At 42.7% G+C, this 26286-nt stretch overlaps 2 protein-coding genes and 1 long non-coding RNA gene across 3 annotated transcripts; 2 read left to right on the top strand and 1 right to left on the bottom strand.

The window, feature by feature from the left end:
- The first annotated feature begins 60 nt into the window (after positions 1-60).
- On the top strand, positions 61-2670 carry LOC121560428. Its single transcript, XR_005998968.1, has 3 exons — positions 61-279; positions 531-649; positions 2411-2670. It is a non-coding gene; the product is annotated as an uncharacterized LOC121560428 (long non-coding RNA).
- A 13147-nt stretch (positions 2671-15817) lies between these two features.
- Positions 15818-20264, top strand: LOC121560430 (heparan sulfate glucosamine 3-O-sulfotransferase 6-like). The gene is made up of 2 exons (XM_041873421.2): positions 15818-16616; positions 18944-20264. Exons 1-2 carry the CDS (start codon positions 16141-16143, stop codon positions 19563-19565), a joined length of 1098 nt encoding a protein of 365 aa, XP_041729355.1. The 5' UTR covers positions 15818-16140; the 3' UTR covers positions 19566-20264.
- Positions 20265-20371: 107 nt separating this feature from the next.
- On the bottom strand, positions 20372-25688 carry LOC121560423 (germ cell-specific gene 1-like protein). Its single transcript, XM_041873410.1, has 5 exons — positions 25388-25688; positions 24178-24225; positions 23289-23441; positions 21479-21590; positions 20372-21269 (listed from the first exon to the last, which is right to left on the bottom strand). Exons 1-5 carry the CDS (start codon positions 25686-25688, stop codon positions 20957-20959), a joined length of 927 nt encoding a protein of 308 aa, XP_041729344.1. The 3' UTR covers positions 20372-20956.
- Between the last annotated feature and the right edge of the window lie 598 nt (positions 25689-26286).

Consider the following 26286-nt stretch of genomic DNA (forward strand, 5'->3'; position numbering starts at 1 on the left):
TCATGACGTGACCATTTTACGCCGGCTAGTGGGCATCAATGGAATTGCATTGGAAAAGACGGCGCATGGCCACGAGCGAGAACTGACTCTTGAACAAGAATATCGATATGGCTTTACGAAAACTGATTTTTCGCGTCTGTGCATTGAACAGCACACCTCATTCTGTAAAGGTTTTGAATACTCATATGTCTGCCTTCAGTGTATTGAGTCCTAACACCGACTTCAGAGTAAAACATGACCGACACAACCTCTGCTTTTACATCAACCTGGACGGCGAGGGTGAGCGTGAAACAGAGCAGGGATTGCCATTTACAACCAGGTTACAATAACTCGAGGCCGGTGTTCATGCATGGCCCATTTGGGAACGTTCCTAGTTAGGAACGCATGACTGTGGGGAATATAATAATAATAAATAATATGCCATTTAGCAGACGCTTTTATCCAATGCGACTTACAGTCATGTGCGCATACATTTTTACGTATGGGTAATATGTTACACGTATAAATAAGATGTTACTCTCTTGGCACAGGGCATCAGCATAGCGCGGTGCTGCGCTACAAATTCACGAGCAAGAAGGAGGTAGATCTACTGTCAACTAATGTACCGGAGTCATTCAGGGGCAAAGGTGTTGCAGCTCTTCTGACAAAGGTAAACTGTAATGACTGTGGAATCCCATTCCCGCCAGCCCAAAAAATTTAAAGGCACAGTGCAGTCAAAAACTTATTTTTCCTGTGTTTTATATATATTTCTACACAGGTTGGAATAATATTGTGAAAATTATGATAATGCACTTTAATGTAAGAACTACATTTCATTCTGTTTTGGTGGGATGGAGTTTTGGCCTGCCTGGTGACATCAACAGGTGGTAAATTAGTTAATAAACCAATAAGAAAGAGAGTTCCAAACCACTCTGCCAATGACAACTAGTTTTCTGTTTTCCCCTCCCCACTCAGACCACTCCCAGACAGTCCTAGCAAAATTCTTGCTTGAGGAATTGCTCTTTGCTAAGAAGCTATTTTTGTTTCTTTTTGACCATTTTATTTGAAAACAATCACTGTAACGTACTTACTTGCTACCCAGAAATGATTTGATATTGAGAAGAAAAAAAGTCTGCATTTGACCTTTAAAATTATTATACTATCTAAACATTTCTCCTGTGGGGATGGGGGCTATTTTTTTTTATGTAGGGCAAAACACACATCACTACATAAAGAGAGACCTAAGACAACAACTTAAAATGGCAGCAACATGGCAACACAACATGACAACAACACAACATGGTAGCAACATGGCAGCAGCACAACATGGTAGCTGGCAGAACAGGTGCTGTATGTGGAGGATGATGGTTGCAGTAGGTATCTCAGATAGGGGGGAGTGAGGCCTAAAAGGGTTTTATAAATAAGTGCCGGGTATACAGCGATGGCCAGTTTACAAAGGAGTATAGCATGCAGTGATGTGTCCTATAAAATGTTGCGATATTAAGTCCTCGCCCTAGGGAGGACTCCTGGTCCTTTACACAGACACAGGGACAACAACTGTGATTGGTCAATGAACTAACAGTGGTGAGCTTGGTTTATGCAGGGTTGCATCATGTAGGCCTTTGCATCTGTAATTAAAAAGTTACTCACACAGCATGCCATCACTATTGTGTTGATTGATTAATTCCAGTCAATCATTTTGGATTGAAAAGGTCTAGGTAGCTTAGCAACCGAAGTTTGAATATAAACAAAATTTGATCACATTCATATTTTTTCTTAACACAAATAAATTGGCCTATATTAGGCTGTAAATACATAGCTTAGGCTATAAATACATTACGTTTGTTTCCCTTGGCTAGAGGGAACCAGAGTGCATAGGCTTCTCTAGGCTACCTTCAGCTGTGGTTGTCATCAGTAGTTTACAGTTGATCAGTCTGAAACACATATGAATTGTGCGCGAGTTGACAAATCATGAGGCAAATCAGTCTAAACAACAGTACTTTGTCCCTCTTTTCAATGCTTTTGTGTCAATATTTTTTCTTTAACCAAATCAAAAGTGCTGGGGCAAATGCCAGCTTGCCACACATTTGCCCTGCTGATCTCTGTACAGTGGGTAGATGGAAATCGCCACACAATGCTACAAATAAAGAAACATATACTATATGTATAATATACCATCTCTAAATTTTTAGATAGTATCTTGAATTTTTGACTTATGTATCTCAAATTTTTTAATAGTATCTAAAAATGTTGACTTACTTATCTCAATGTTTAGATAGTATTGACTTTTTTATGTGGTGGGAATGGGCTTCCATACATGACTTATGATGGCTGTGGTAAGAATAAAATAAATGCATGTTTGGTCATAATTTTTAATTGCAATATTATTATTATTTTTTAATACATTTGAACCATTCTCTCCTCTATACAGGCTGCCATGGATTTTCTGGTGGAAGAAAACCTCAAGGCCCATATATCTTGTTGGTATATTAAGAAATATGTTGAGGAAAACCCACTTCTTGGTTATAAGGATCTTATTATATCCTGAATAAGCTGCATCCTTGATGAATAGTGGTTGGAAAGAATGGTAATTATAAAAATACTAAATACTTTAAAATGATCTATTCAGTATATATACAGTGAGGGAAAAAAGTATTTGATCCCCTGCTGATTTTGTACGTTTGCCCACATACACAGAAATGATCACTCTATAATTTTAATGGTAGGTTTATTTGAACAGTGAGAGACAGAATAACAACAAAAAAATCCAGAAAAACGCATGTCAAAAATGTTATAAATTGATTTGCATTTTAATGAGGGAAATAAGTATTTGACCCCTCTGCAAAACATGACTTAGTACTTGGTGGCAAAACCCTTGTTGGCAATCACAGAGGTCAGACGTTTCTTGTAGTTAGCCACCAGGTTTGCACACATCTCAGGAGGGATTTTGTCCCACTCCTCTTTGCAGATCTTCTCCAAGTCATTAAGGTTTCGAGGCTGACGTTTGGCAATTCAAACCTTCAGCTCCCTCCACAATTTTTCTATGGGATTAAGGTCTGGAGACTGGCTAGGCCACTCCAGGACCTTAATGTGCTTCTTCTTGAGCCACTCCTTTGTTGCCTTGGCCGTGTGTTTTGGGTCATTGTCATGCTGGAATACCCATCCACTACCCATTTTCAATGCCCTGGCTGAGGGAAGGAGGTTCTCACCCAAGATTTGACGGTACATGGCCCCGTCCATCGTCCCTTTGATGCGGTGAAGTTGTCCTGTCCCCTTAGCAGAAAAACACCCCCAAAGCATAATGTGTCCACCTCCATGTTTGACGGTGGGGATGGTGTTCTTGGGGTCATAGCAGCATTCCTCCTCCTCCAAATATGGCGAGTTGAGTTGATGCCAAAGAGCTCGATTTTGGTCTCATCTGACCACAACACTTTCACCCAGTTCTCCTCTGAATCATTCAGATGTTCATTGGCAAACTTCAGACGGGCATGTATATGTGCTTTCTTGAGCAGGGGGACCTTGCGGGCGCTGCAGGATTTCAGTCCTTCACGGCGTAGTGTGTTACCAATTGTTTTCTTGGTGACTATGGTCCCAGCTGCCTTGAGATCATAGTTCTGGGCTGATTCCTCACCGTTCTCATGATCATTGCAACTCCACGAGGTGAAATCTTGCATGGAGCCCCAGGCCGAGGGAGATTGACAGGTCTTTTGTGTTTCTTCCATTTGCGAATAATCGCACCAACTGTTGTCACCTTCTCACCAAGCTGCTTGGTGATGGTCTTGTAGCCCATTCCAGCCTTGTGTAGGTCTACAATCTTGTCCCTTTGGAGAGCTCTTTGGTCTTGGCCATGGTAGAGAGTTTGGAATCTGATTGATTGATTGCTTCTGTGGACAGGTGTCTTTTATACAGGTAACAAACTGAGATTAGGAGCACTCCCTTTAAGAGTGTGCTCCTAATCTCTGCTCGTTACCTGTATAAAAGACACCTGGGAGCCAGAAATCTTTCTGATTGAGAGGGGGTCAAATACTTATTTCCCTCATTAAAATGCTAATCAATTTATAACATTTTAGACATGTGTTTTTCTGGATTTTGTTGTTGTTATTCTGTCTCTCACTGTTCAAATAAACCTACCATTAAAATTGTAGACTGATCATTTCTTTGTCAGTTGGCAAACGTACAAAATCAGCAGGGGATCAAATACTTTTTTCCCTCACTGTATATATACATAATATTATATTATATTATAATAAATTATAATAATACGTATGGGTTATCAGCCTGCTTACAGTCTACCTATATTGCATTCTCTGACCATGCCTTTGAGAAATACTTATTTATTCAGGTGTACGTTCAATAAGAGGCCAAAATAAGTCACTTCAGATGTAGCCTACTATTTCCATCTGAAAGGAAAAAATATATTGCTAGAAAGAATTCTTTGAATAATCCTTTATAAAGTTGTCTGTTGTATTACTTGCTTTTTATAATTATTTGTAAATAATCTCATATTTGTTTGTAAATTTTACATTGATTTAACAATTGTCATTTCTATAATAGATTACATTTATATCCTTGTCATGTCTTCAGTACAGAGCTACCCAGTCTAGTCCGGGTCTTCATAATGTTGTTTTTTTGTTCTCAAGAAATATAACACCTGCAGAATAGAGGAGAGACTTTCTTGATTGAATCAACACAATTCAGGATTTGTACAGAATAAAACTAGGATGAAGAAACATTATTTTTTTGCTAATCAGATTACAGTTTTTAATCTAGTCATAGATAGGGATCCTGTATTAATCTCTGAATACTCAAGAAGTAAAGAATAATCTCCTTTAAAAGATTATTATCTGGAAGTGACAGTGGGTTTAAGGGCTTTAGTTCTAATCAAGAGGATATTGCCTTTCAGGACAGCAGTATAGTGCTCAGACCTTATAACTCTACAATTACTACTAGGGGGATTTGGAAAGTGAACCTTATCCTTTTGACCGGTTTTGGAAAGACAAAATACGGTTATTGTAATGATACCGCACTGATGATACAAGGACAATGTTTGTTGAAAGAGCTGCTATTACTACAGTACGTTATAGACACTTTTTTGTTCCAATTAATGTAACATTTTGTATTAAATATTCATTGGACATGTTGAGGACAGTTATATTGTGTGATAATGAAGAAAGATTATTGTGGGCCAGTGGGGACTAATTCATTTTCTGGGGGCGTTTTAAGCTTACATGATTGGGTATTGACCAAAGATCCTTGAAGAGCAATACACCTTTTAAAAATAACGTGACATAACCATCTCTTACTACTCAGCTCAGAGGTCAAGAGTCTTATCTGTGATTGCAGGATGGGGAGGCGTACAAGGTAAAAATGTCACATGTGGGCTACATTAGCATACCATTGTGAACATGCCTCTGCATAAGTTTAAGAAGATCTCTAGGTAATCTGTTGGATTCAGACAATTGGATTGAGATTCAGCCCGATGGAAGAGAAGAGGAGCAGGTTCTATAGAAACAGTTAACAATTACTATTATATTCATTTCTCATAGTATACCAATCTATTTAAGAACATGTTTAGGAAAGTTTACCTTTACAAAGCACTAGGAACTAAAACAGAACCACAAGCCATAAAATAAATATTGGGAAGAAGTATTACAGCGCAGTGTTGATTTAACCTCACAACAGACCAATTATGACTTGCCTTGGAGCAGCTGTGAGAAAGACTTAAGTCATTTCAGTTGCGTAAAAATCTATTCCTGGTAACTTCAGAGAAGCAGCTCTGCTTTGTTATGAAGTAAGAAATATCACATATATATATTGATCACACATACTGTACATGTAGCTCCCTTCAGAGTTTGAGTGAGTGACAATCTTTCTTTCCTGAGATGTTTTTATTTTTTTATTTCACCTTTATTTAACCAGGTAAGCCAGTTGAGAACAAGTTCTCATTTACAACTGCGACCTGGCCAAGATTAAGCAAAGCAGTGCGATTAAAAACAACAACACAGAGTTACATATGGGGTAAACAAAACAAAAAGTCAAAAATACAACAGAAAATATAAACAGTGGGGGAAAAAAGTATTTAGTCAGCCACCAATTGTGCAAGTTCTCCCACTTAAAAAGATGAGCGAGGCCTGTAATTTTCATCATAGGTACACGTCAACTATGACAGACAAAATGAGGAAAAAAAACCCAGAAAATCACATTGTAGGATTTTTAATGAATTTATTTGCAAATTATGGTGGAAAATAAGTATTTGGTCAATAACAAAAGTTTCTCAATACTTTGTTATATACCCTTTGTTGGCCAAACGTTTTCTGTAAGTCTTCACAAGGTTTTCACACACTGTTGCTGGTATTTTGGCCCATTCCTCCATGCAGATTTCCTCTAGAGCAGTGATGTTTTGGGGCTGTCGCTGGGCAACACGGACTTTCAACTCCCTCCAAAGATTTTCTATGGGGTTGAGATCTGGAGACTGGCTAGGCCACTCCAGGACCTTGAAATGCTTCTTACGAAGCCACTCCTTTGTTGCCCGGGCGGTGTGTTTGGGATCATTGTCATGCTGAAAGACCCAGCCACGTTTCATCTTCAATGCCCTTGCTGATGGAAGGAGGTTTTCACTCAAAATCTCACGATACATGGCCCCATTCATTCTTTCCTTTACATGGATCAGTCATCCTGGTCCCTTTACAGAAAAACAGCCCCAAAGCATGATGTTTCCACCCCCATGCTTCACAGTAGGTATGGTGTTCTTTGGATGCAACTCAGTATTCTTTGTCCTCCAAACACGACGAGTTGAGTTTTTACCAAAAAGTTCTATTTTGGTTTCATCTGACCATATGACATTCTCCCAATCCTCTTCTGGATCATCCAAATGCACTCTAGCAAACTTCAGACGGGCCTGGACATGTACTGGCTTAAGCAGGGGAACACGTCTGGCACTGCAGGATTTGAGTCCCTGGCGGCGTAGTGTGTTACTGATGGTAGGCTTTGTTACTTTGGTCCCAGCTCTCTGCAGGTCATTCACTAGGTCCCCCCGTGTGGTTCTGGGATTTTTGCTCACCGTTCTTGTGATCATTTTGACCCCACGGGGTGAGATCTTGCGTGGAGCCCCAGATCGAGGGAGATTATCAGTGGTCTTGTATGTCTTCCATTTCCTAATAATTGCTCCCACAGTTGATTTCTTCAAACCAAGCTGCTTACCTATTGCAGATTCAATCATCCCAGCCTGGTGCAGGTCTACAATTTTGTTTCTGGTGTCCTTTGACAGCTCTTTGGTCTTGGCCATAGTGGAGTTTGGAGTGTGACTGTTTGAGGTTGTGGAAAGGTGTCTTTTATACTGATAACAAGTTCAAACAGGTGCCATTAATACAGGTAACGAGTGGAGGACAGAGGAGCCTCTTAAAGAAGAAGTTACAGGTCTGTGAGAGCCAGAAATCTTGCTTGTTTGTAGGTGACCAAATACTTATTTTCCACCATAATTTGCAAATAAATTCATTAAAAATCCTACAATGTGATTCTCTGGATTTCTTTTTCTCAATTTGTCTGTCATAGTTGACGTGTACCTATAATGAAAATTACAGGCCTCTCTCATCTTTTTAAGTGGGAGAACATGCACAATTGGTGGCTGACTAAATACTTTTTTCCCCCACTGTATACAGTGTGTGCAAATGTAGCAAGTTATGGAGGTAAGGCAATAAATATGCCATAGTGCAAAATAATTACAATGTAGTATTAACACTGGAATGATAGATGTGCAAGAGATGATGTGCAAATAGAGATACTGGGGTGCAAATGAGAAAAATAAATAACAAAATGGGGATGAGGTAGTTCGGTGGGCTAATTTCAGATGGGCTGTGTACAGGTGCAGTGATCGGTAAGGTGCTCTGACAACTGATGCTTAAAGTTAGTGAGGGAGATAAGAGTCTCCAGCTTCAGAGATTGTTGCAGTTCGTTCCAGTCATTGGCAGCAGAGAACTGGAAGGAATGGCGGCCAAAGGAGGTGTTGGCTTTGGGGATGACCAGTGAGATATACCTGCTGGAGCGCATACTACGGGTGGGTGTTGCTATGGTGACCAATGAGCTAAGATAAGGCAGGGATTTGCCTAGCAGTGATTTATAGATGGCCTGGAGCCAGTGGGTTTGGTGACGAATATGTAGTGAGGACCAGCCAACAAGAGCGTACAGGTCACAGTGGTGGGTAGTACACAGCCCATCTGAAATTAGCCCGCCCAACTACCTCATCCCTATATTGTTATTTATTTTGCTCATTTGTACCCCAGTATCTCTATTTGCACATCATCTCTTGCACATCATTCCAGTGTTAATACTAAATTGTAATTATTTTGCACTATAGCCTATTTTATTGCCTTACCTCCATAACTTGCTAAATTTGCACACTGTATATTATATGTATTTCTGTTGTATTTTTGACTTTGTTTTGTTTTACCCCATATGTAACTCTGTGTTGTTGTTTTTATCGCACTGCTTTGCTTTATCTTGGCCAGGTCGCAGTTGTAAATGAGAACTTGTTCTCAACTGGTTTACCTGGTTAAATAAAGGTGAAATAAAAAAATAAATAAAATTAGTATATGGGGCTTTGGTGACAAAATGGATGGCACTGTGATAGACTACATCCAATTTGCTGAGTAGAGTATTGAAGGCTAGTGTAAATGACATCGCCGAAGTCAAGGATCGGTAGGATAGTCAGTTTTACGAGGGCATGTTTGGCAGCATGAGTGAAGGAGGCTTTGTTGCGAAATAGGAAGCCGATTCTAGATTTAACTTTGGATTGGAGATGCTTAATGTGAGTCTGGAAGGATAGTTTACAGTCTAACCAGACACCTAGGTATTTGTAGTTGTCCACATACTCTAGGTCAGACCCGCCGAGAGTAGTGATTCTAGTCGGGTGGGCGGGTGCCAGCAGCGTTCGGTTGAAGAGCATGCATTTAGTTTTACTAGTGTTTAAGAGCAGTTGGAGGCTACGGAAGGAGTGTTGTATGGCATTGAAGCTCGTTTTGAGGTTTGTTAACACAGTGTCCAATGAAGGGCCAGATGCATACAAAAGGGTGTCGTCTGCGTAGAGGTGGATCTGAGAGTCACCAGCAGCAAGAGCGACATCATTGATATACACAGAGGAAAGAGTCGGCCCGAGAATTGAACCCTGTGGCACCCCCATAGAGAATGCCATAGGTCCAGACAACAGGCCCTCCGATTTGACACATTGAACTCTATCTGAGAAGTAGTTGGTGAACCAGGCGAGGCAGTCATTTGAGAAACCAAGGCTATTTAGTCTGCCAATAAGAATGCGGTGGTTGACAGAGTCGAAAGCCTTGGCCAGGTCGATGAAGACGGCTGCACAGTACTGTCTGTTATCGATCGCCGGTTATAATATCGTTTAGGACCTTGAGCGTGGCTGAGGTGCACCCATGACCAGCTCGGAAACCGGATTGCATAACGGAGAAGGTACGGTGGGATTCTAAATGGTCTGTGATCTGTTTGTTAACTTGGCTTTCAAAAACGTTAAAAAGGCAGGGCAGGATGGATATAGGTCTGTAACAGTTTGGATTGAGAGTGTCACCCCCTTTGAAGAGGGGGATGACCGTGGCAGCTTTCCAATCTCTGGGGATCTCAGACGTTACGAAAGAGAGGTTGAACAGGCTAGTAATAGGGGTTGCGACAATTTCGGCTGCTAATTTTAGAAAGAAAGGGTCCAGATTGTCTAGCCCAGATGATTTGTAGGGGTCCAGATTTTGCAGCTCTTTCAGAACATCAGCTGTCTGAATTTGTGTGAAGGAGAAGCGTGGGGGGGGGCATGGGCAAGTTGCTGCGGAGGGTGCAGAGCTGGTGGCCGGGGTAGTGGTAGCCAGGTGGAAAGCATGGCCAGCCGTAGCAAAATGCTTGTTGAAATTCTCGATTATTGTAGATTTATCGGTGGTGATACTGTTTCCTAGCCTCAGTGCAGTGGGCAGCTGGGAGGAGGTGCTCTTATTCTCCATGGACTTTACAGTGTCCCAAAACTTTTTGGAGTTAGTGCTACAGGATGCAGATTTCTGTTTGAAAAAGCTAGCCTTTGCTTTCCTAACTGCTTGTGTATATTGGTTCCTAACTTCCCTGAAAAGTTGCATATCGCGGGGGCTATTCGATGCTAATGCAGTATGCCACAGGATGTTTTTGTCCTGGTCAAGGGCAGTCAAGTCTGAGGAGAACCAGGGGCTATATCTGTTCTTTGTTCTGAATTTTTTGAATGGGGCATGCTTATTTAAGATTTAGAGGAAAGCACTTTTAAAGAACAACCAGGCATCCTCTACTGACGGAATGAGATCGATATCCATCCAGGATACCTGGGCCAGGTCAATTAGGAAGGACTGCTCGCTAAAGTGTTTTAGGGAGCGTTTGACAGTGATGAGGGGTGGTCGTTTGACTGCGGACCCGTTACGGACGCAGGCAATAAGGCAGTGATCGCTGAGATCCTGGTTGAAGACAGCGGAGGTGTATTTAGAGGGTAAGTTAGTCAGGATGATATCTATGAGGGTGCCCATGTTTACGGATTTAGGGTTGTACCTGGTAGGTTCCTTGATAATTTGTGTGAGATTGAGGGCATCTAGTTTGGATTGTAGGATGGCCGGGGTGTTAAGCATATCCCAGTTTAGGTCACCAAGCAGTACGAACTCTGAGGATAGATGGGGGGCAATCAATTCACATATGGTGTCCAGGGCACAGCTGGGGGCTGAGGGGGGTCTGTAGCAAGCGGCAACAGTGAGAGACTTATTTCTGGAAAGGTGGATTTTTAGAAGTAGGAGCTCAAACTGTTTGGGCACAGACCTGGATATTATGATAGAGCTCTGCAGGCTCTCTCTACAGTAGATTGCAACTCCACCCCCTTTGGCAGTTCTATCTAGACGGAAAATGTTGTAGTTGGGGATGGACATTTCTGAATTTTTGGTGGCCTTCCTAAGCCAGGATTCAGACACTGCTAGAACATCAGGGTTGGCGGAGTGTGCTAACGCAGTGAATAACTCAAACTTAGGGAGGAGGCTTTTGATGTTAACATGCAAAAAGACAAGGCTTTTACAGTTACAGAAGTCAACAAATGATAGTTTCTGGGGAGTAGGAGTGATACTGGGGGCTGCAGGGCCTGGGTTAACCTCTACATCACCAGAGGAACAGAGGAGGACTAGAATAAGGATACGGCTAAAGGCTTTAAGAACTGGTCTTCTAGTGCGTTGGGTACAGAGAATAAAAGGGGCAGATTTCCGGGCGTTGTAGAATAGATTCAGGGCATTATGTACAGACAAGGATATGGAAGGATATGAGTACAGTGGAGGTAAACCTAAGCGTTGGGTAACAATGAAAGAGATGGCATCACTGGAGGCACCGATTGAGCCGGTCTCCGCGTGTATGGGGGGTGGAACAAAGGAGCTATTTGAGGCAGTTTGAGAGGGACTTGGGGCTCTGCAGTGAAATTGTATAATAAGAACTAACTGGAACAGCAATAGGCAAGGCATATTGACATGGGAGAGAGGAATAAAGCAATCACAGGTGTTATTCGAGAGAGCTAAGACAACAACTGGTAATGGCAATGAAAGTTTGGGCTGAGGCTAAACAGATAAAACAGGACAGGGTACCGTGTAAAGGAACAGTCCAGCAGGCATCAGCTGTGCAGCTGAGTGATCATAAGGTCCAGTGAACAGCAATAAGTGAGTCCGAGAGCAGTTCGAATTGGTGCTACAGCACAGGCGAGCAGGAAGCACGGCTGTTGAATTGCGTGTGCTAGCGGGCCGGGGCTAGCAGATGGATCACCGTGGTCGTCGCAACGGGAAGCCTGTTGAAACCACAGACGATTACGTCGGCAGACCAGTCGTGATGGATCGGCGGGGCTCCGTGTCGACACTAGGAGGTCCCGTCCGGTTGACAGAGAGGTAGATAGCCGGGAGATGGGCCTGACTCGAGGATAGCTCAAGGCTGATTAGCCAACCACAACATCCATTCGGTTGCAGCTAGCTAGTTGCGATGATCCGGTGTTAAAGGTCCAGTGATTCAGTGATTCCGACAGAAAGTCCGATATGTTCTGGGTCGATAACGCGCTGTGCAGACTGGCCGATAATAGTCCAGGCTAGAGCTGGCTGGTAGGTAGTGCAGGCCACGAACAATGGTGAAAAAACCCACTAACGGTGGCTAATAGCAAGTAGCCAGATTAACAATTCAACAGATGACACCTATCACAAATATCTCTATCACCCATCTAACATGATTTGAGTGTCACAATAGTATTGCAGTGGTACAGTATAACATATGACTGTTCGCTGACAGAACTTACCATGTGCTGGTACTGATAAGAAAAGGTGGGGGAGGAGCAATGATTCAAAGCTCATATGGTATACTTTGTAACACACACGCACTTACGCACACACACACACACACGATCAGAGATGTTTTGGGCATGTGAGGCTGTGGAATGCAAGCCGTAGGAAGGTGAATTCAGGAGAGGGTATCAGCAGCATTCTCACATCTTCACCCATCATTTCTCCACCCTATAATCCAACGTGGTCATTTTCCAGAACAAACAGGGATTTATCTGAGATAACAGACGGGTAGACATGTCTCTGCTTTCTAAAGTGATCTCTAATCCCTATGTATTTACAACGCACCGGGTCTTATTAAACAATGATCCCAGATGTGGTGCAGAAACCAGGTCACCCTGCACTGCATGCAGCAGGTATCCCGCATGACTGCAACGCCTCGATCACACCAACAGCGTTATTGCATTTTGGTACACCAGAAGTACATTCATTTCCAATGGAACGTTGCATTTACCTTGCAGCATTGCGTTGCAGAGGCAGTTGCAGTGCGTTCTGTGTGGTGAATACGTTGGATTTATCGAACGTATGCATCAAACTGTTTGCGTAGACGGCTTGACAGAAATGGTAGCAGAAGGTGAATGTTGAACTTTTGTTGCACACATATCCAGATGATGCTGCGGACCATTTTGCACAATGACGCTGTCGGTGTGATCGAGGTGTTAGTCGTTTTGGATAAAAGTGTCTGCTAAATGGCATATAAGTATCATAGTGATAGAGTATACAGTGCCTTTGGAATGTATTCAGACCCCTTGACTTTTTCCACATTTCGTTAGGTTACAGCCTTATTCTAAAATTGATTAAATCATTTCACCCCCCTCATCAATCTACACACAATACCCCATAATGACAAAGCAAAAACAGGTTTTTGGAAATTTTTGCTAATTTATAAAAAATAATAAAACTGAATATCACATTTACATAAGTATTCAGACCCTTTACTCAGTACTTTGTTGAAGCACTTTGGCAGCGATTACAGCCTTGAGTCTTCTTGGGTATGACGCTACAAGCTTGGCACACCTGTATTTGGGGAGTTTCTCCCATTCTTCTCTGCAGATCCTCTCAAGCTCTGTCAGGTTGGATGGGGAGCGTTGCTGCACAGCTATTTTCAGGTCTCTCCAGAGATGTTCGATCGGGTTCAAGTTCGGGCTCTGGCTGGGCCACTCAAGGACATTCAGAGACCTTTCCTGAAGCCACTCCTGCGTTGTCTTGGCTGTGTGCTTAGGGTCGTTGTCCTGTTGAAAGGTGAACCTTCGACTCAGTCTGAGGTCCTGAGTGCTCTGGAGCAGGTTTTCATCAAGGATCTGTCTGTACTTTGCTCCGTTCATCTTTCCCATGATCCTGACTAGTCTCCCAGTCCCTGCCGCTGAAAAAAATCCCCACAGCATGATGCTGCCACCACCATACTTCACCGTAGGGATGGTGCCAGGTTTCCTCCAGACGTGACGCTTGGCATTCAGGCCAAAGAGTTCAATCTTGGTTTCATCAGTCTAGAGAATCTTGTCTTTAGGTGCCTTTTGGCAAACTCCAAGCGGGTTGTCATGTGCCTTTTACTGAGGAGTGGCTTCCGTCTGGCCACTCTGCCATAAAGGCCTGATTGGTGGAGTGCTGCAGAGATGGTTGTCCTTCTGGAACGTTCTCCCATCTCCACAGAGGAACTCTAGAGCTCTGTCAGAGTGACCATCGGATTCTTGGTCACCTCCCTGACCAAGGCCCTTCTTCCCCGATTGCTCAGTTTGGCGGGGCAGCCAGCTCTAGGAAGAGTCTTGGTGGTTCCAAACTTCTTCCATTTAAGAATGATGGAGGCCACTGTGTTCTTGGGGACCTTCAATGCTGCAGAAATGTTTTGGTACCTTTCCCCAGATCTGTGCCTCAACACAATCCTGTCTCTGAGCTCTACGGACAATTCCTTCGACCTCATGGTTTGGTTTTTGCTCTAACATGTACTGTCAACTGTGGGACCTTATATAGACAGGTGTGTCTAAAAAATAACAAATAAAAAAGTGATGTCATTGTATCGCGGAAAACTGATTGGATTGGAAAAAAGTAATCAACGTAAGGGAATTAAGTCTTTATTTCACCCAACTTTGAACCGAAATCCAAATGACATGGTGCCATTTTTTTTGGTTTCATGTTGAATTCATGTTAGTTGACAACTCTACCAAATGTAAATCATAACTAGATGTTGAACTGACGTCTGTGCCCAGTGGGTTATTTTCACTGATATTTCCACAGCATATTATTTGATCCAACATTAATCTCCTGGTGCCTTGATTTATGTAAAGCTTCTCTCCACGTGAAGGCTTGTGAAGGCTTCTCTCCACGTGAAGGCTTGTGAAGGTTTCTCTCCACGTGAAGGCTTGTGAAGGTTTCTCTCCACGTGAAGGCTTGTGAAGGCTTCTCTCCACGTGAAGGCTTGTGAAGGTTTCTCTCCACGTGAAGGCTTGTGAAAGTTTCTCTCCACGTGAAGGCTTGTGAAAGTTTCTCTCCACGTGAAGGCTTGTGAAAGTTTCTCTCCACGTGAAGGCTTCTCTTCAGCCTCTTGAGCCTATTGTTTGTTGTAGCTTTTCACTTATAAGGATGTGCATTGGATTTCTGGTAAACTACATCTGAGTTTGAATCAGAAATTGCATTATTTTATTATAATACCACGGATTGCTCTTTAAAGGTTCCACCAGAGTACACAGATCATATTAAATTAAGGGACATAAGTGGAGTTGGCTCCAATATCAGATTGTACAGTGACCATTTCCTGGTAAACCGTGTAAGCTTACAATAAACAGTTTCCTGTTCTGAGGAGATTTCACAGTATCGAAAGTGACCCATATGACCCATAATGTAGTAATTTTTGGGCTTTCCTTCCATAAAAAATATTTTCACTATGATGCTGTGAAAACAAGCAGAATCAGACACAAACCCCCTCCCTGTATTATTTAATACCTCTGCCTGGAGATTATCCTGGTCGTATTACCAACGCTTCCTATTACGTCATGATGCCAATGTACAGGGCTTTCTGTCTGTGGATGCAAAGAACAATATTCAATCATTGCAAAACAATAATGTGTGTTAAGTCATGCAAGGCACCCCCCAAAAAAATCTGCATGGTCAGCTGTTCCCATATAGGTCTCAAAAACTGTTATATGAATTGCAATAAATCACAAAACACAATCTCTTTAAAAAGTATCCTACTTTATTCACACATAAATCAATATTGTTTTAGGTAATTGTCACCTGAAAATGATGTCAGAGCTAAATTGAGTTGCCTTGTGATGTTATTTCCCTCCTGACCAACATAATACCATAGCATGAGGAAGGAAAGCAAATTGCCTGTCTAATGCAAACATTGAGAAAGAAAGTGATCCTAAAGCTGATGTTACAGGATCATGGCTCAGCAGTTTAAGTTTGAGCAGTGAAACCCGCCTTCTCTACCATCCCTCCAATCAAGGTAGCACGGCACTGACAGATGCGCGCAGCATCTCCAGATGATGGTTAATATAGCCGTGTCAGAGAAGCAAGAACGTACTATACTAACTGTGTGTGGAAACATTCCACCGTCGGTTATTTCCAACAAAATATTGGTATTAAAGAGAGAAGGAACAATTTCTTGCGATGAACAGTTTAGAGATCAACAACGTGTCAGTATGGGATGACAAGCGTATTTGGCACCGCGCTTGGAGCAGCCGGCGCACCATGTTTTTGGGCATGGAATCATGATTCTGTCCTTTTGCTTACATGAATAACAGATGTACCGATAGAAGAGATGTGTTGTTCATAGAATGGCCTCAATTTGTTTGCAGAAGAAGGTATGGCTGGTTCTCATCACCTTCAACAAGACGTTCCGCGATTCCTGCATAAACTTCTCTTCATGTTCTCCCTTGCTGTGGTTTGCGCGTCGCTGTACTTCATTCTCTCCGGCTGCTGTGATTCTAGTCTAGTCGATACTGCGAAACATTTGAAGCAAACCTCTCAACTTTTACCTTTGACTGAGCTGTTCCAAATAAATAATGCCTCATTTGAGAAGACGGCTACGGATGTCGGTGTGCGCTCAGCATCCCTCGTCGGCAGCGCAGGTACGACAGGTGCAGTTGGTGCGCAATCAGGCAATATTGGTAAGGACTGGACGGCAACAAGGAGACTACCCCAAGCAATCATCATAGGGGTGAAAAAGGGCGGAACACGAGCTCTTTTGGAATTCCTAAGACTACACCCTGATATTCGAGCACTTGGCTCTGAACCCCACTTTTTCGACAGACATTACTCACGTGGGTTGAATTGGTACAGGTATGTACCTACCGATGATGATGATAATGGTGATGATGATGATAATGGTGATGATTAGAATGATTAGAATGATAATGATGAAAGTAGCGCGCACGCACATACACACATTTGTGATTGGTTGATAAAAATGGTTGATATTTGATTGACAGGGGGATTTCATTGTTTGCGCTCGGGATGTCACGTTTCAATGAGGTTGCTGATAAAAAATAATAGATTCTGATTATGTTTACAACTTGCAAAAGGTGTAGAATAATGCACATTCCTCATTGGAATTGCTGCTTGAGCATGGTAGTGTATGACAAGTAAAAAGGGGTTATTAAATGGCTGAGAGAATTTCTCTATGGGCTGTCTGTCCTACATGGTCCATCCATACACTCTGAAGAACAACTGACAGCAATACTGTAAATCTGTATTTTTAGATTATAGTAACATAAATATTATGGAGCAATGTTATCTATGCCATTATTATTTTATCATTTTGACTGTCCTCCAAAAACAAATAAATGAACCAAACATTCCCCCAACTCCTGAACCTAATATCTGCTACATGATCAATCAATCAATCAAACTTGATTTATATAGCACATTTCTTACAACAAATGCATTTCAAGGTGCTTGGGCCAACAATGCCCCACCATATGGCCTTTGTTTTCTCCCTTGTTTGATGTCTTGTGGTGAGCGGTTATTTTTCCGTTTTTAAACAACTAATTGACCAACTTTGGTTCAATTATTTGAATTCCCATTTTTTTCTGTGAGCTCAATGCGCACATTGCACAGTTTCTCTAGAGATAAATCAGATCCAGCCTGTAATGTGCGATGTAGTAGGGAGTTGTAGTTTCCAACAGGCCAATATTCTATAGTTTAGTGCATAAAAGGTGAGAATTAACTACAGTGACCATAATCCACTGCGCATCTACTTGTTCGGTCTGTGTTTCTTTTACGCCTGCTATGGAAGAGACAGAAGAATGGGCGATCATGAGGTGATATAGGGAGCAGCTGTTGCTTCACGAGGGTTTATCTCTACCTGAAAATACACGTTCTAAGTGATTTGATAGTTGGTATTCAGCAGTCATAAAAGTATGCCTTATTTACTTTGAAGAACTACAAAATTGTGATTTTGTCAGACAGCATAAGCAGCAGCTATATAGAGATGAGATGATGACTTGGAATTAAATAATAAAGTTATTAAAAAAAAAGTTATATACACAACAACTGAAATATTTTATTAAAGTAATGTGAATAAATTATGGTTAATAAGTGATAAGCAGTAATGGGCAGTCACTACCATCATGGGACTTGTATTAATTGTTTTATTCTGTCTTGTTACAGAATTCAACCCACCTAATGCATAGTGCATTTAATGTTTTAAAAAATTATCGAAACCGAAATCCGTGATAATTTTTAAATATTGAACCGAACCGACCTCAAAAAGCACTAATCGCTCAGCACTGTTGATGTCTGAAGTATGATACTGTCTGTTCCCAAAATGGAAATATTAATCAAGCTGCTTGATCAAAGTATAGCACCACATTGTCTAATGAGAACCCCTGGAGTATGCATCGTTTCTGCTGAGAGGAAAATAATCAAGGCTCTTTATTGAAACACTACCCATGGAATTGAACTCGATCTTGATAATGGTTAGATAACAGCTCCAAGGGAGAGAAGCTGAGTGCAAATGCCAAGCGAGTTAATGCAACACAAAAGCTGCATATTCTGCCAGCGCCAAAATCTGTCTCTGGGGAAAATCAAAAGTGGACTCACTAATGGACTTTGCTTGTATTTGTGTGCTCCCTCCCTCCTCCTTTCTCCCAGTCTCTCTTTATTCCTTCCATTCTTTCTCTCTTTTCCTTCATCTAGATTTCTATTCAGGCAGACAGCCGAGTGTGTCCTCTCTTTCTCCCTGGTAGCACATGCTATTACAAGGGGTGTGTACAAGAGTCAGTGCCCTTCAGCCCTCATTTAATTGAATGGGAGTGTATTGACATCCGGCAGGGAGGAAGAGCTGAGTGAGGCTGGAGAGCACACTGGAGAAAACTATATAACACCATGTAAATTATTAAGAACCTTCAGGCCTGTTGGCCTCATTGGTACAGTATGACATAGAGATCTCTGGGGAGTGAGCATGACCAGATAGTTCATGGTGTTAGGGGATGATTCAATCCCTTTATTTGGCTATAAGCCTCAATCAATAGTACCTTGGATTGGTTGATGGTTATTCAAATAATTAACCCTCTCTTCGATCTATACAAATGGATATGGTTAAATTCTCTTTTGGTTGTATTTTGTGTCTTTGATATAAGATTGAACAGCCTCGCTCTCCCCCTCAGGAACCTGATGCCCAAAGCTCTGGAGGGCCAGGTGGTCCTGGAGAAGACACCCAGGTACTTTGTGACGGCGGACAGCCCCAGCCGGATCCACGCCATGTCCCAGGAGGTCAAACTGATCGTGGTGGTGCGTGACCCTGTGACCCGCGCCATCTCTGACTACACCCAGATCGTATCCAAGACTCCGGGCGTCCCCAGCTTCGAGACCCTGACGTTCCGTAACGGGACGGAGGAGGCGTTGAAGGTGGACTCCCTGTGGAGCCCCATCTGGATTGGCCTGTATGCTCTGCACCTGGAGAGGTGGCTGGCCCACTTCCCCCTGGAGCAGATCCACTTTGTCCATGGGGAGAGGCTGGTGAGCGACCCTGCTGGGGAGCTGGGCAGAGTCCAAGACTTTCTGGGCCTTCAAAGGATCATCACAGACAAACACTTCTACTTCAACAAGACAAAGGGTTTCCCCTGCCTGAAGAAGCCAGAGGGCAGCAGCAAGCCCCACTGCCTGGGCAGAACCAAGGGCAGGCCACATGCTGACATCCACCCTCAGGTCATCCTCAGGTTACGGCAGTTCTACCAGCCACACAACCTGCGCTTCTACCAGATGACAGGGCAGAACTTTGGCTGGTAGGATGGGAGCCTACAATGAGGTGGAAAAAAGATGGTACCATCCTCACCATTCAAAACACAGGCTGCACAAGAGGATACAAGATAAAGCTTGAATTGATGTATTTTGTGACGGTCCTGATGTCATCTGGAGTAACTCAAGTCCTCATGCAACCTGTATTGGCAAACAAATCAAAACAGTCACACTTTATTTTGTGACAGTTAAACCGCAAGAAGTAGAGAGAGTAATGACATAGGCCTACTGTGTAACACCATGGACATACAGAGGAAAGTGACAGTGACATCCACGGTTGGAAAGCAGGTCCTCAGAACTCTAGTGTGAACTTACCCTTTACTCCACTAGATGGCAGTCTTTCTCCAACAGAGGCTTAGACGATATTGAGGAAATACTGTAAACTACTAGGACAAATTTGGATTTGTGGTCATGATCATCATACAACATTTTTTCTGTAGTCAGATTGAGCAAGTATTACCATAAGAAATGACATGGCATCCCTTAATTTAAATCCAAGACAATTCAAGGCAGCTGCATGGACAGATACTTGAAATATTTAGTAGAGCCCTGCATTGCTCCGTTCATTCTGTAGTCGTTTGCAGTTGGTTTACATTTAAATATTCCCTAGTTATATCAGGCATTTAAACCCATTTCCTCAATATTACCAAGAATCATAGACAGATTCACAGTCTGTATTGTCCTTCATTTCTGACACAGTTTGTGTTCAATACATTTCCTGTGCATGTTTATGGGTACTGCCTTTTTCTTCATTACATTCTGAAGCAAATATCAAGATCCAACTTTCTTTCAAACACATACTTACATACAGCACATACAAACATAAGCACCAAATTGTTGGAAATAGCCGTCTGTACACCAAGCATCCATATGGCAACTAGACTTGGCTGATCTTCGCAGCCCTACTGTGGCAACAAAACCATGAACGCAGCTTGTAAAAATAGCTTTACCATCTGCTCCTGAATAACAGTCATGATAAGAATAGTCATGGCCTTGGCTCTAGACATATACAGGAGGAAGTTGAGGAGAAGTGTTGTTTATTCACTCAGCGCCATGTTCCTTTAAGCATCATTATAGTAATGTTCTTCTCAATGGGATCCATTATGCCCTATACAGTCCAGTGAGTTTGGGATGCTGTATATGAGTGCCAATTTATGGTCCTTTTAATGAAGTGGTCACCAAGCCTGGTCCTGTAAAGCCGTATAGATCTCAGGGGCCCTGTTCTGATACTGTGAAAATGCATCCTTTCATCCTCCCCTTTACGTTTTGGATGGGAACTTATCCAATCATGTTAGAGCAGTCATAACCTCGAAGGAAGGAAGGAAGGTACATTCGAACAGTATTGGAATGGGGCCCTGCAGGCCCAGGGTTGGTGACCACTGTCAGCAGTAGGCCTCTCCCTGTGGTTCTGTCATGCTGTCCAGGCCCACTACATAGGCTGCTCCAGTGGAGGGTTTGTGCCCATTGACGGGGAGGTCCAGAGGCCCAGCATTTCCTCCTCCCCCTGCAGGCACAGCTGTCAGGTACATGTCCCACATCTGCTCTGGCAGGTCCATCTCCAGCAGCTTCTGCTTGATCCTCAGGTTCTTCTCAATGTTCCGCCGCTTGTACTTGAACTCTACGATGGTCTTGGTGTACCTGTTCAGTGCTGTCACCGCAGAAGCCATGCAGGCGGCGAAGGAGCTCCATGCTAAACTGGGGAGGGGGAAGAAGAAGTACAGAGGGTGTGATGAACCTCAGCATGCATGCTATCTCCATCATGACTGCTACTGTACATGGCCTCAGAATGCTAGCGTCGTTTAAAATGGCACGAGTATCACATAGCTGGATATTAGACTTTAATCAGAGACAACTCCTATTGTACAGCACCTAGTGTAATGGTAAGTGACCTAGTCAGTACATACATGTAGGACCAGCTGTAGTCCCAGGTCTTGGGCCTCCAGTCCTCCGGGCCCATAGCCACAGCTATCTGAAAGGCCGTGGTGAACATCATGTGGGCAACCATCCCCAAAAGGCCTGGATACCAAGGGACACGACACATAATACAAAACGCAAATAAAGGTGGTGAATGAAAACCTGAGATAATATATGAGACTATATATTTTTTTAGTATAATGGTTGTACCCTTCAAAAGCACTGGTGGAAGTGCAGCAAAAAATGTTAAACCTGCAATTGATATTAGTAGCCACAGCATGGCAGTATTGTACAAGTTCTGAATTAAGGGCTATCAGTTTGGACATCTTGCACTTGTTTTAAAAACCCTGCATGAAGACAAGTGTTTGTGCGAACAACATTGAATGACAGTCCATGGATTTTCACCACGATCATGCTTCTTTATTCACTGGATATTCAGTTTATAGTATTACTGGGGAAGCTGATAGGTTACATTAATACTGAATATTGATGAGCAATAATTGCAGAGTTGCACCCATTCCACTTCATAACAATGATTGATAGAACAGAGAATGATGAAGAATCAAAGCCCACCACAGCACAGTGTTCTCTCTACTCTCGCTTTCTCTGCTGCCTCTTGGCCATCTCTCAGCTGACATTCTGCCCGTCTACAGATGCTTTACTTGGGATTAACGTCCTAACAACCAGAGGAGGGGGTCAGGGGAAGGTGGGAGGGGAGGGGTGGGGGTACTCCTCTGGGTAGGCCTTGTCATGGCCCAAAACCGCTGCCCCAGCTCCAATCCGATTAGTCCAGAAACCAGCAAATCCGCAGAGGCATTGGACACACAGACCATAGACCACTGCTCTACGCGCTACGCTAGCACCGTGCTAGGCTAGCTTCCCTACAACTGTACCTCCCTGAGCAAGGCTCCCATCCCACCATGCTACTATTATTGCTCTGCTTTTCTGCTAACAAATTCATATTCATATTCACATTCATATTTGTACCGCAGACCCAAGGAGAGTTCAGCTGTAGGGATTCCACAAATTCTGTGGTGCATAAACCACATTTTAAACGTGTATATTCACTCCTACTTACCCCCACAATACAGTTTGACAGATGATAGCAACACAATAACTATGATTGACAATACAGTGCGTGAATCTAAATGAACATGACTCCTGATTGACATACATTTTCTCAACATCATCTTGATTCCCCTCCTATCAGCTTCCGAAATGGTCTTTGAAAGATGAAAACTTAGAACAGATTCAGCAGTGTACTGAATATCGTGTCTGTAAAGATGAAATAATCCATTTAGGATATGGACTAGCCACTGTCACACTGGCCGGCCTCTGCCTGCCTGCCTGGGATGGTGAGTGGGTTGCATGCATGGTATTAGATGATGTAATCCCCCTGGTGGGTAGTGTTACACACAGACACGCTGGCCTCTGCTCTACTGTGGAGCTGGGACTCCCAAAGCCTGTCTACTGTAGGCTCTCTATCCAATTTGACCAGCCCAGTGCCAGCCTTAGTGTGATAGCGTGGCAGGGAGGTTGACATCTCCTCTGGTAATTGAGAAACAGAGCCAGGGGATGTCCACTCACTAGTGTGCCCCCTCTGTGAAGCTTACTTCATAGTTAAGGATGCAGGGAGATAATCAACTCCTTAATGGCTGGTGATCAGCTTTGAGTGACTGTATGAAAGTATTCTTTGATGACTTGTTCATTTGACAAATGGTGAATGATCACAATGGTAGAATGCACATTTTTTAAAATAAATATGACTGTGTACATCATTCCCAGGCACAGATGCGTTACCTGACAGGGCGGTGAACATGGCAGCAAAGGCATTGAGCTTCAGCTTGTTCATGACACTGAGGCAAGGACACAGCTCTAACCACATGAGTACACCACCCGTGAACAGCAGGATGAGGTAGAGACACTCAGCTGTGATACACAGCCACAGGACCCCTGGGAATAGAAGGAAGAGAGGAGTCAGTCAGAGTGAGCGCTACCGTCGCTTCTTTAATACACCTCCCTCTACTAAATAATCCCACCTATACGAAGGAAGACATCAACTCCACAGACCACGACAGGAAGAGACCCCTGACCTCTCTACGCTTCCCCCTCGCCAGCAGAACTACCTGATCCTATAGGCCTGCTCTGGTGGGACTTGGATAGAGACGACAGGTGCCACTGATAATTAGATGAAAGCTACTTTTAATGTATAACTACTACAACAGCTTTACTCTTGTTTTTAGACTGTTGTTTTGTATTTCCTATGGAAGCCCCGATTGCAGTCACAGTAGATTATGTTCCAGTAAAAAGCATGAGTTGACGTGCATTCCAAAAATAGTTGGAGAGGTGTTAAAGGAATAGTATATATATGCTACCAATAATGTAATGGGTAATGGGGTAGTGTAGTGTTTACCCATTAAATTAGTGGGAGCATATATAGAGTGTATGACTATCTTTTTTCACAGTAGATTATGAAAATAGTTGATGGTTCATATAGATTCTGTTAGGAGAGTGAACATCCTATAAACTCACTGTCTTGATATAGTGGCCTCTTGACATGAACGCACACAATTGTTATTTTTGATGACTGGACTTATATAAAGTTGTGGTCAAGAGGAAAATATAGATTTACAAGGGCTTTACACTACTAGACTGGAAGATAAACATTTTATAAATGGGTTTTACCTACCTTTTTCATGGTCAGGTGCAATGTCTTTAAAGTCTCTGCAGTTAAAACCTGGAAGCAGATAAACAGTAATTTAGTTCATGTAGCCTAGTCTTTTTCTATTTCCTATCTTCTTATGTAAATTGTAGTTGTAGAAATAGCTAATGCAATCAATATATTTCTTTACCCTTCTTCATTATTTTATATAAATGAAATATAAATGTGTTAGTATGCACAGAACCATCAGCTAAATGGTTATGATCAGGACTTTCACCTTTCATTACTCCACAAGATAAATCGCTTACCACTTTTAAAATGTCTCAGACCCTATCCATTATTTGATAGGGGTATAAGTTACATATGTTGTTCATTTTCTGAAAATTAATCAGCACTTCTCATATCTCCAGTCCTTTTATATCCCAATAAGCTGTTAGTTCGTTCACACCTCAGGATTGGCTACTGCTGACTCTCACAGCTGTTTGTTCTGTCACACCTCAGGACTGGCTACTGCTGACTCTCACAGCTGTTTGTTCTGTCACACCTCAGGACTGGCTACTGCTGACTCTCACAGCTGTTAGTTCTGTCACACCTCAGGACTGGCTACTGCTGACTCTCACAGCTGTTAGTTCTGTCACACCTCAGGACTGGCTACTGCTGACTCTCCCAGCTGTTTGTTCTGTCACACCTCAGGACTGGCTACTGCTGACTCTCACAGCTGTTTGTTCTGTCACACCTCAGGACTGGCTACTGTTGACTCTCACAGCAATCATAGCAACAAATGTTGGGTCACAGAGTTTCTGCAAGCATTACAATTAAATAATAAAATAAATAATAAAATAATAAAACTCCTACTAAAACTGATACATCGTTATAACGTCAGTCTATTTCAGTAAAGTCAACACAATAAGTAACCTGATACCAAATAGTACATTACTTTTTGCTTATTTTATCAAATCTCGAAGACTAAAAAGACAAAAAAACATGATGATGTAATTATGTAAGTAAATAGTGGACTGTCAAATCATTTGCATCTTGATCTTGTTTTAGTCTCTCCCAATGTGCTTCCTCCTTCACTTCCTGCTGTAATGTACCCAAACCCCATTAGGTTCAGAGAGCATGGTCACACAGGACTAGCTGCTGAGCGGCCAACATAGTCGCATGTTCTATTTCAAAGTTTCTGCAAGTTGTATATGAACATTTTTTACTGTTAAACATTGCATATAACATTTCTTACCATTCATGTCAGCAGCCTGCTCACAGGAGAAGAAGATGCCGGTGTGGAACTTCCTCATCAGGAACTTCTCTTCTCCCGATTCCCAGATGTACTGCACCAGCCGGCTGTCATTGATGTTACTGCTGTTGAAGCGAATGCAGTATGACTGCTTGGTCGTCACCGGCCCCGTGCAGAAGGGCTTGACCACCTTCCTGGTCCCCTCGCACCAGAAGCTGGTGGTCACTGCTGACAGGGCACATGTAAATGCCACAAGGTTGAGGGTGAGCGCCAGGGACCCCCGCCGACTGCACTCTGTCCCCATGCTGGAGGCTGGGCAAAATGAAATGAAATGAAAAGGCAACTAATCCAGGCTTTCGATATGTCGCCGCCGTGTTTTGCCTCTCAAATATATCTCAAATCTTCATAATCTTGTGGCATTTACAGTTCCTTGGGTGATGCTGTATGTACATCCTTCCTTTGGCTCTAAGGATGTGCTGCCTGCTACCTTTATTGAAGGATTCGTTCTCTTCCTTGCTTGCGCTCCCTTATACTCCAATCCTCCAATCACTCTTTTTGTCTCTCCCTTGTTTATTTGAACTCTCTCTCTTCTCTTCTGCTTGCTGTGGTCTCTTTTTCGCTCCCATCTTTCTCCACCCACTCACCAAATGCATAATTTTTACACAGGACAAATTATATGCTTGGCCTCTGTTTTATTGTCATGTCTAAACCTAGTCTGTTTCTTTGAGCATAGTAATAAAAAAGATTACTTTGGGCTTACTCTTTAATCTGGAACAAGGCTCTCGCCAATGCCAATGTTGGACTGGACATGTTCTGGCATAGTTGGGCATTACTGATGCATGTTTTCACAAACTACACTGAGTGTACAAAACATTAAGGACACCTGCTCTTTCCATGACATA

Source organism: Coregonus clupeaformis, unplaced genomic scaffold (genome assembly GCF_020615455.1).
Source record: "Coregonus clupeaformis isolate EN_2021a unplaced genomic scaffold, ASM2061545v1 scaf0461, whole genome shotgun sequence".
Taxonomy (NCBI): Eukaryota; Metazoa; Chordata; class Actinopteri; order Salmoniformes; family Salmonidae; genus Coregonus; species Coregonus clupeaformis.

Bases quoted from the DNA above. Each gene is read 5' to 3' on its own strand.
- LOC121560430 (XM_041873421.2), top strand. From the start codon at position 16,141: ATGGCTGGTTCTCATCACCTTCAACAAGACGTTCCGCGATTCCTGCAT. The intron at 16,617-18,943 runs GTATGTACCTAC...TCTCCCCCTCAG, and splicing joins CGTGGGTTGAATTGGTACAG to GAACCTGATGCCCAAAGCTC.
- LOC121560423 (XM_041873410.1), bottom strand. From the start codon at position 25,688: ATGGGGACAGAGTGCAGTCGGCGGGGGTCCCTGGCGCTCACCCTCAAC. The intron at 24,226-25,387 runs GTAAGAAATGTT...ATCTGCTTCCAG, and splicing joins GCAGGCTGCTGACATGAATG to GTTTTAACTGCAGAGACTTT. The intron at 23,442-24,177 runs GTAGGTAAAACC...TTCTATTCCCAG, and splicing joins TGCACCTGACCATGAAAAAG to GGGTCCTGTGGCTGTGTATC.